This window comes from Pogona vitticeps, chromosome 4, assembly GCF_051106095.1.
Source record: "Pogona vitticeps strain Pit_001003342236 chromosome 4, PviZW2.1, whole genome shotgun sequence".
Lineage (NCBI taxonomy): Eukaryota > Metazoa > Chordata > Lepidosauria > Squamata > Agamidae > Pogona > Pogona vitticeps.
This window is the reverse complement of record NC_135786.1, coordinates 133,763,692-133,773,793: the sequence shown is the minus strand read 5'-3', so window position 1 is coordinate 133,773,793 and position 10,102 is coordinate 133,763,692. Positions and strand designations below refer to the sequence as shown.

Sequence of the window (10,102 nt, the reverse complement as noted above, 5' to 3'; positions counted from 1 at the left end):
TGAATTTCAAAGAAAACGAAAATTTTTTTAAAAAAAAAAAAAACCCTCGTGTGATCAAGATCAAGGATGGCAGATTTCAGATTAGCCCGCCTAAAATGGCTTTTTCCTAGAAGCCCACCAACAGGAGGCGAGTAGAAAAGGCGCGCGCGCGCACACACACAACACACTTGGGACTAAAGCCTGCTGAGCCCAGGAATTTGTCTGGAGAACTGAATGGAGCTCTTGGGTCTTTCCAGACACCCCCCCCCAAAAAATGCACAACTTGCTATGCCATACGCCTTTCGCTGCAGTAACGTTTTGTTGCTGTCGCCGTTAGCCTAGCGGGAACTGTCACGGCACTTAGTCACTTTTTAGATTCTGCCTCCACACCCCCGGCTTGGTCTTCTGAAGCCGGCCCAGAGCTACGGCCTCCAGCCCACTCGCGACCTAGACCGCACCAAAGGACGAACAGAGTTGGGACGTTCCTTTCCCTCTTTGTCTTTGCAACGTGCTCTGAATGAGGAAAAAAGAAAGAGGGAAAGGCAAAAGCCCCCCCCCGTCCCCCGCCCTTCTAACAACGCACCCACACTAGGAAGGAAGTTCTCCTTGAGAGGCAGCGGACTCAAAGAGCGCTTTGCCTTAACCAAAGGGAATCTATTGAAACGCTTTCAAAGGATCCGTTTCTTTTCATTGTCCTTGCAGATTCTCTGCGCAGCTCTCCGCAGCCCAGTGAAAGGAGAGGCGCGGGTGGGAGGGTGGCTGCTTTCAGCCACACGCTGCCCAGGTGCTTTGCGCCTTGAAAGGTACAAGGGAGGCTAAACTAATTTTCGCAACAAGAGCGCAGAGGAGAGGCGAAGAGAGAACCCTCAACAAGGACTCCCTCGCCGAGCAGGTGCAGACAGACGCGGCGGCGGCGGCGAAGGGGTGCAGCTCTAGCGAGGAACTGGGTGTGTGTATGTGTGTGTGTGGGGGGGGGTGTCCGGACTTCTTCGGCGTCTGCGGAAGGCCGAGTCCCTCTTTCGGAGGCCGCTGACCGGGAAGCGAACTGACCCAGAGGATGAGCCCCATATCTGCGCTTCTGAAGCGGCGGATTGTTGAATGGAGTAGGGCAGTGGGAAGAGGCGGGCCGAAGGCCAAGGAGACCAACGTTTCTGAGGCTCAGCTTAAGGCGAGGATAGCTTCTTCCTCCCTCCTTCCAACACAAAAGATCCCGGAAGACATAAGACAGAAAGATCTCCCCTTGTGAAAAGGCAAAGAAGAGAAGGTCTTTTGGGGCGAATCTTCCGAGATCTTTGGGGTTTCTATACTCCGGTCTCAAGTAAACAGCTCTGCTTCCACGCAACCTGCTGCAGCTTCATACCCTCCGGAGGTTTTGGATCACAACTCCAAGCACCCGGAGCCCCCAGGTGCCCCCGACCTATCTGGAGGGCGCCAGGCTAAAGGAAGGGCGGCCTAACGCGCGGTTGACAAACCGCAGAAGCCGCAGAAACTTTAGAGCTTCGATTCCAGAAGGAGAGCTTCGGCACGTTCATAATTCTCGCCATTGAAATGAATCGAACTTTTAACTGTGCAAACCCATGTGTATCTAATGGTTCCATGTGTATCTACTCCGAAGTAAGCACCAGTGAGTTCCCAAGTAAATGAGAATAGGACTGGATCCTGAAGCGCTTACAGTATGAGGACGGGTCCATCAAGTATCCGGTCGGTGTAAAGCAACAATCTGGCGGGGAAACACTCCGTGAAGAGCACAGGTCGCAGTCCCACTGAAGTTAATAGGGTCAACTTTGATTAAACGGGTTGTGGCCGCAATTAATTTGAGTCAAACTATTCGCTGGTTTCGTTGTTCGCTTTGTAGTTTCCTTTCGGAAAACGCAGACTAGATTCATCTGGGAAAGTCCCCGAACTTTATTGGCTCGTTTCGTGTGTGTTTTCTGTCCCCTCAAGTCGGAACCAACTTATAGCGATCTTGACGGGGCTGTCAAGATAACTGAGACCATTAAAGAGCGGTCTGACCAATTCCACTCCCCCAGTGAGCTTCTATGGCCAAGTCGGGATTCAAACCCTGTTCTCCAACAGTCCTAGTCCCTCGCTCTATCCGGCTACACCACACTGGGAACGTTCGACGCTACCGATCCCTAAAGCAGGAAGACACAGAGACACACAGAGAAAGGGTACCTTTGGGCATAAAGAATCATTGACGTGCCAGGAAGACGCCTTTTCTTTCATCCCTGACGTAACTCCTCCCCCCCCCACAGACTTTATGGGGCGGGGCATAGACAAGATTTTTCTCCCCTTCACAGTTAAGTCTAATTGGTCCTAATTGTGAGGGTCAAATCTCTCTTCTAGAAACACGGATCTGTTCGACTCCCTAGCCCCTACCCAAGAAGGGCTTTCACGTAAGAACGAAAGCGGTTCTTAAAGAGAGTCACGGCTGCAATCACAGCAGAGACCCTTTAAAAGGTTTTTCAGCGCGTATAAGATCACTGGGAAGTGGTGCCCTGGCCGTTTCACTTGGGCAGCCATCCGAGCAAGGATCGCGGGGCAATATTCTAGGCCAGGGCACAGCTAGGGGGAGGGCCAGTAGCGCTGCTCTTGCCTCCCATTGTTCTGGCCCAAAGGCGGGGGACGGGTGAGGAACAGCGCCGGCACCAAGGCAGAGGACTTCTATTTTTGAAAGGTGATAAAGTTATACTGTAACTAAGCAGTCCCGCGCCATGTCTCCCTAGAAGGAGCTCTCCAGGCCCGCCGAGGAATGGTTCCCTGGGAAGCCCAATAAGCAGATGGAAGGGCACGCGATTAAACCTTCAGACGGCTGCAGAATACTTTCAACCCCCCAAGAGGTTCTAAGCCTACTGCGCCGATCCCCCCCCCTTTTTTTACGTTCTTCGCAGTCTACCTCCTGGGTCTGCTCCCCACACAATTTCTCTAGTCCATGTTCCTGGCCGTGGCAGGTACCCATCAGCCGAGGAACATTCGCACCACAAAATGCTCTTCCTCCCCCTGACATTCACAAAAACGTGAAAGGCTCGAAGGCGATTGAATGAGGCAGCTGTCAAAGGGACGCTCCATTCCTTTTTCAGTATCCTGGCCCTTACTTCAAATCTTCAGCTAATGACGGAGGGGGGGGAGAGGGGGGGAGGGAATACAGGCTCAGATCAGAGCCTGTGAAGATGGTTTACCGTGGTTTCTGTCATTCAATTTTAACTCTTTTTGTTTATTACTCCCCATGAAGAATTTTCAGGACTTAACTTTTCACCACCACCCCGGGGGGGAAGGCGCTTGCTTAGTTAGATGTTTGCTCAGAGGGTAAGGCCCCTCCTGGCGTAAAAGGCAAGGCATCGTTCGTGCGGGGAAGGGCACACACGACAGAGACCGAGATGCCACTGGCGTTAACTGCTTGCCCGGATCCAGTTTTTGGGGAAAAGAGGTTCCTTTCCCCTCAGTTTGGAACCCATCTTAGCCGAGAATATAGTTTCGAAAGAGGACGAATGCCCTGTTCAGACACGCTTCTCCGCACGTAATGTTTGGAAACCTCAGAGGTCTGCACCGCCTCCACTCAAGAGCGGAGTTAAGAAGTGGACTCAACACTTGAGTTCAAGGCTGAAATCCGGAGCTCCCGGAAAGAAAAGCGGGATGCACATAAAACAACTGTTGTCTCTGCTGGGTTACCTACAAATTGGGCTCAGGGAGGGTTTCCTTATAACGCAAACCGGAGGCTGGGAGAGCCAAGGGTCAAAACGATCCGCGTCAGTCCGACGCTTGTTCCTTAGGTTTAAAAAGCCGTTCACGTCGGGAAGGGCCGCAGCGCGTGAACGGCCTCCCGCCGAGAGCAGCGCCTCGGGCTGGGCCAAGGAGGAGCCCACAGGGCCCCTGATCGCAGCCACCTGAAGAGTTAGCGCAGACGCTTGGTTTTAAAAGAGAGCGATCCCGCTTCACATTCTTAGACTACACTTAAGAAAACACAGGAATCCCGAAGGTGTGAAGCGACTTGTGCTCTGCATGTCTGGGGTGGGAAAAGAGCCTAGGCGCCCGGGGTGGACCCGCTGAAAACCCCACCAGCCGCGGCCTACGCGAAAGAGACTTGGTCGAGTTGGCGACCCGCTCCCCTCTCCTCCTTGATCCGGGAGGCCTTCCTCGTCTTCCTCCTCCACCCCTTATCCTCCTCCCTCCCGCTTCGACCCCCCCTTCCCCGCCAGGCGCGCTCCTTTCTGGGCTTTGGGACCGCCGCTCTTGTTGCCTGCGCGGCGGAAACAATGGGCGCCTTGCTCGGTGGTGGTTGACCCGGGCCGAGCAGGGCCTCGGGAGAGAGGCCTTTGTGCTCGCAGGAATTAGCGATTGTTGTGTCTGCCCGAGGGACACGCGAGAGACACGCGAACGCCCTCCGCCCCCGCCCCCGCCCCCGGGCGCCCGGCTTCTGCCTCTATTCACCTTCCAGGCTGCGCGGTCCCCCCCCCCGTTCCCGCCCGCACCCCGCTTTGTTCTACTGTATTAGCATAAAGCTGCCATGGATCTCCCGTTTAAATAATTACACACAAAAGAATGAGGGGGGGGCATGGAAGAGTGAAAACAAGAAAAAACAAAAGCCACGGAGCAGGAAAGGAGGACCAAGTACTCTTGCTCGTTGTTTTCAAGCTCTTTCTCTCCCTTCCCCGCTCCGCGTACTCGGTACACGGGCAGACCTGGGTCCCAGTGAAGAAGCGTGTCCGTGGGAAGGGCTTTGTTTTTTTTTTAATTTTGCATTTGTAGGCCTTTCTCTGGACGGCCGTTTGATGCTCGTGGACATTCATTTCTAGAACCAACTTGAAAAATAAAACTATCTTATAGAAGTTACCGGTTTCTCAGTCAAGCGGGGGGGGGGGGGGGGAAGGAGGTGTCTGAAGAGAAAATGTATCACCCCAGCGGCAGTGGAAGGTCAGGACTCGCCTTAACAGGACTGAGCCACACATTCCGACGCGACTTTCTGCACGGTCCGCCTTTTCCTCAAGGCCTCCGCTCTTGACTGCCCCATCCTTTTCACAAACGCAGGCTCGGGGGCGCCCATGGCCCAAGGAAAAGCCGACTCCCTAACTTAGTCAGTTAATCCCCGCACCCACGCACCCCCTTTGCCAGACCTTGGAGACGGACACGCCAGCCAACCTGAAGGGCGGCCCGGGCAGGCGTGGGCTGAGCAGGGCAGGGCCCCGCTGGAGGTGAGGCGTCACCTGCCGCCCCCGCCATCCCGCCCCGCCGCCTCCAGGCGCCCCTCTCCTCCGCGGGGGCCTTTGTCCTCGGCGCCCGGGCCGCGTGTGCGTGCGGCGTGTGGGGCGTCGTCGAGGGCGCGCGTGTTTCATTTGTCCAGCCCGAGTGTATTTGCTCAGCGATGTGTGCCTTCCCGGCCTGCCCTGCCGCTTAATGAGGGAGGCCGTCGCTTCGCCCCTATTAGCATACAGCTGCTTAGGCCGCCTCCGCCTCGCTCAACCGGCAAGGCACACTTTATCCCAACCTTATCATCTCTTCTCTCAACTAGAACAATCAACAGCTTCGCACTCATGAGCGGGCCCACTGGCGACTCTGCCCTACTCCTCCCCCCCCCCTTTTCTGGCACACGCGGACGTCTGAATATTGATACACATGACTTACATCCTCGCCTGTGCCTTCCTTATTAGCTGCACAGAGCAGGAGAAGAAGAAGAGGAGGAGGAGGAGGACGGTTAGTGAAGGGTCCAGACACCCCCGGCTATGGATTGAATCGTCTTGTTTAAAAAAAAAAACAACTTCCCTTGCCAGGGCCTGGTCTCAGGAGCAGACATTATCATCACCCTGGATCAGGGGAAGGTAGAACATTTTCTCTTCTGTTTTGCTGAGGTAACTGTCTCCTGGAAAACAGGTCGGGACCGTCGGAATTTGCTAGAGATTATACCTGGATTTTACTCTAGGCTGGCACAGGCTCTGCTGGATTCACCCTTGCTGGTTGTGCTAAGAACAGCAAGAACAGCAAGCTGCTCAGCAGCCAGAGAGGTGGCTCCTGTTCTGGCTCCTGTTCACAGCTAGGAACTATCATGCTTAGGTTGCACTCTCCTCCACAAGGACCGTGGCACTGCTTTTAAGCCAAGGTGGTGGAGGAAACTTGGGCTGTCTTTCCTGCCTGAGGCCCTCCTGCCCAGGTCACTGCACACAATACCCAAGGCCAGATAGCTTATGTCACCCACGAACAGGTGTCACTTTGAGAGGAAAAATTAAATAATAAATCCCAATGTGCTGCCCTTCGTTGATATTCCAGATCTACTGTCTGAGTTCACTTTTTGCAAGGAAATGTTATTAGGATTGCGGTGTAGAATAAATAGTCCAACCCAGCCAACCAACACACTCACTGACTCTGAGTCACTCTTGGGCTTGACCAGTCACATACAGCAGTTTCTATAGAGCCTTTGGTTCACAACCTTGCTGCAGCAGCAGAATAACTTAATCTATTACTAAAATGCAGAGATAAATGAGGATTCTTATGTAGCCAATATGGAACCATAGACTCCAGAGAGAAAGGTAGTGGGTGTGGGAACCCAACCCAAGTTTGCAGAGGTTTTTTAAAAAGGTTTTTTAGAGTAAGGAAAAAAAACACACAATGCAAGAATGTGGAGAGAAACCAAAACAGTGATGAAGCCTGAGTGTGCTCAGTGGTCATAGAATGCTGACAGTTGTTTAAACAAATGTAGAAAAATCCCCCACCCCACCCAGAAAGCTGAATGAAACAGTGCATCCTGCTGTGTAGCTTGCTGACTAGAACACTGAACAGAAGCAACTCCACACTGCAAAATTTTGCTACAGGTTCCACTGGTATATTCTAATAGCAAATTCAACTCTCCAAGCATCCTCTGAGTGCACAGAAAACCAGGCAGTAGAGTAGAATGGTGTGAGCTAGAAATCTGAACCATTTCTTGTAAGAAGTTTTGCCTATACCTCCTACTGGTGGCCAGTTGTTCCAGCCAGTTGTTCATCAGAGTACTCTACACGTTCTGCACTTTGATTAGCAGACTCCACAAAAGGTGAAAAGGGAAGAAGAGAGATTAAAACAGGCTGGATCTGAGTCAATGTCAAATGAACTTAAGCTTTCATTTCATGTGGGGATGAGGTGGGTTAAGATTCCATGGACAAAACATGTTTGGAGGGAAAGGTGAACAAGAGAGATTTCATGACATAGATGCAAATTACTTACAGGTCACCCTAAGTAAGAATTGATTTGATGGCATGCATGCACACACACCCCAGATACTGCTGACTTACAGTTTCCATCATTCCTATTACCCATGTGGGTTGGGGCTCACGAGATTTAGAGTCCAACATCTGGAGGGACACGATGGTGTTATGTCAACATATTTTGCAAGACTGCTCTGAATTATAATGGAGATAGCTGTTTATCATGCATACTGACCAACAGCATATAAACATACAGGGAAAATAAGCCACAGAAGTGGGTGCAGGGACAGAAAAAGGTTTTCCATCAGTATGGACATTTTCTACACATTTGATTTGTGACCCTGTATGCAATCCAATTTGTCTGAAGAATTTAAACTTGAGAAAAATATAGAAATCCTTGATGGAACTGTTTCCACGTAGATGTATTTAGATGTATTTAATGTATTTAGAACTGACCTTAATCCAACTGCATCAGATTAAACCTAGATATCTGTGTTAAGTGAACTATAGCTTGAACTGTATGTGTTCTAGAGACAGTGGCCACCATTGAGCAAGAATTAGGTGCAAATAAGCCCAATGATTTATGTGGTTTAAGCACACCCAATAATGTGATGGACTGTGATCACTGCCATTTATCTATTCCAGTCTGAAATGCTGGCAATATTTATAGCTTGGTTTGCTATTAACCCAGAACTTCACAGCACCTTTGCAGAAGACACAGAACACATTGAAACCATGTACCCTCCAGCTAATCCTGGAGTCAGACTGTAGTTATGTTACAGCACACACATTTAAATAAAAATGTGGGCACATAACCTCTTGTCTTTTTAAAAAAATAAAATAAAATAAAGATCTGTATTCAAAAAAGCTTTCTGTTTTACTCAAAGCCTTGCTGATCATAGCAATATAAAAAGGTTGGGCTTTTATATACTGTATCTTTCTTTTCAATTTTCACTTAGTCTTCTTGCATAATAAATGCACATGTAGGAGAACCAGTACAGTTTACTGAAAGCAATTCAAAAAGCATTAAGGCTACAACCTTATACCTGTGCCCCACAACCCTGCATCTTGGAGCAAGCCCTGTTAGAGTCAGCAAAATTTATTTCTAAGTAGACATGTACAGACTAGTCTTCCTTGGCAGAACAGAAGGGTAAAGAAAATGGGAGTGGGAGATGGGGAAATGCCTTTACTGCTACTCTTGGGCTTGTGGCTCCTACCCCATTTCCACCTCTGCCATCTTCTTTTAATGTAACCAATGTAATGTAGGAATCTTTACGATGTAAAACAGTTATTGAAAAGCTTTTAGTTTATGGTGGCACTTTTGTGCTCTTGGTAAATCTTGTGTCATTACTGTGTACATAACCATACCTCACTTGGAATGAATGGAAATTGCCACAATTTCATTCACCCACTTACTTTATTTGCTTTACTTTCCCGCCCTGAGTGATTTTATTTTCTTATTGGTTGAGCCCGTAGCAAACAGACCAAGCTGCAGTTGGTCAATGAGTTGCTGAGATGCCTCTGGAAAGGGAGTTAACCCCGCAGCTGCTGGGTCACTAGCCAGCACATTAGAGAATTGACCTCCCTCCCACTACAATGTACCTTCTGTCCAGGAAGACAGAAAGATACAAAGTTCGCATTTGGAATGAACAATTAAAAAGCTAAAATGCAATATGCAAATCTCACCAGCCATCTGTCAGGTTCTGCTTGGGAGGGAGTCTGCAGCACAGAGGAGCCCAGGCGGCCACATGGTTTAAAGACAGCAGAAGTAAGAAGCTGAAGCAGGGCAATGAAATGGAATTGCTTTAATAGTAACTTAGTCACCAGAATTGAAATAAAAGTCTCAGATCAGAACTTTGAAGGTGTCAGATCAAATAACTAAAGTTTACACCACCATTTTACAAGTGCATCTTTAGCAGTCACTTTTTAGAACACTTAGTGCTCAGTAAGAATTGTTCTCTGCATTTGTGTAGCTGCATGGCTTTCAAATCTGTCTTGCTGAATTACAAAGTCAGTATTATGCTCCACCTGCTGGGGTATTTAAATAAGACAGATTTCGTCATTCATTGGACTGCCATTTTTTAAAAAGGAACTAAATGACATACCACCAGCAATTAATAATTTAGACTCTGGTCTAGTTTTCAAGGAGGAAAAAAGATTCATATTTATTTAGTGAGCTCTACCTAAACTATTCCTGGCCAGGCAAACATTGGCAGGTGATAATTGTTATAGCTCAGATAATTGAGAATGCTTTTCTCCAGCAGGTCTTTGTAGACAGTTTGCTTGAAGGCCCTTTTGAGGTAGCTTTTTGGTCTCTCGTGTAAAGTAAGTTCTCCCTCCACTACTTGGCGAACAATTTCTTGCATTGGAGGAACATCTTCTTCCTGTCAGCAACAAACAACCGAAAAGAGAGAGAGAGAGAGAGAGAGAGAAGTGAGAAAAGGAAAGCACCCCATCATCTGCGACTTCAATAAAAATAAGTTGGCAATATTAAATGGGAACATGCTAGCATGCTGAGACAAACACAACTACTTCTCTGGAAATTTCAATAAAATTAATGCACAAAGGATTTTAGAGTAACCCTCATATAAATATATCTAGCCCATGCTGTAGGTAAAATGCTGCAGCAGAAAGAGGATTCCGGTCTAAGGCAAAAGTCAAACTGGGATTTATTGCTTTGTGTCTTTAGCCAGAGGCTATCTGTTAAGCCTCCCTTTCACCTTCTCTGATCCCCAAGGCCCTGACAGCTAACACAGCAAGGCAGCTGCTCACCACATTCCCTGGAAGGCAGGGAGGCTGATCCTCCAAATGCTGTACTAATACCTGCTCTCCTAATGTCAATGGGGTTTGCATTGGCAGAGCACATTTACTAGCAAAGTTTAAGGAAGTCCAGTACAAAGAGAAGCAGAAAAGGTATTGCACAGAGCCTTTAACAATAGTGGAAAGGGGAAACT

General features: G+C 49.0%; 1 protein-coding gene across 4 annotated transcripts in view; it reads right to left on the bottom strand.

Moving 5' to 3' along the window:
• Nucleotides 1-8,938: 8,938 nt before the first annotated feature.
• The window catches only part of CFAP61 (cilia and flagella associated protein 61), a 164,873-nt gene continuing 163,709 nt past the window's right edge, over nucleotides 8,939-10,102 (bottom strand). For all 4 annotated transcript variants that reach the window (XR_013544719.1, XM_078392555.1, XM_020790572.3 and 1 more), the window contains one exon: nucleotides 8,939-9,532. Coding sequence is in view for 3 of the 4 variants with exons in the window: in XM_078392555.1 (XP_078248681.1) it covers nucleotides 9,332-9,532 (201 nt within the window). In the remaining variant the exon portion in view is untranslated. The remainder of the gene's footprint in view (nucleotides 9,533-10,102) is intronic.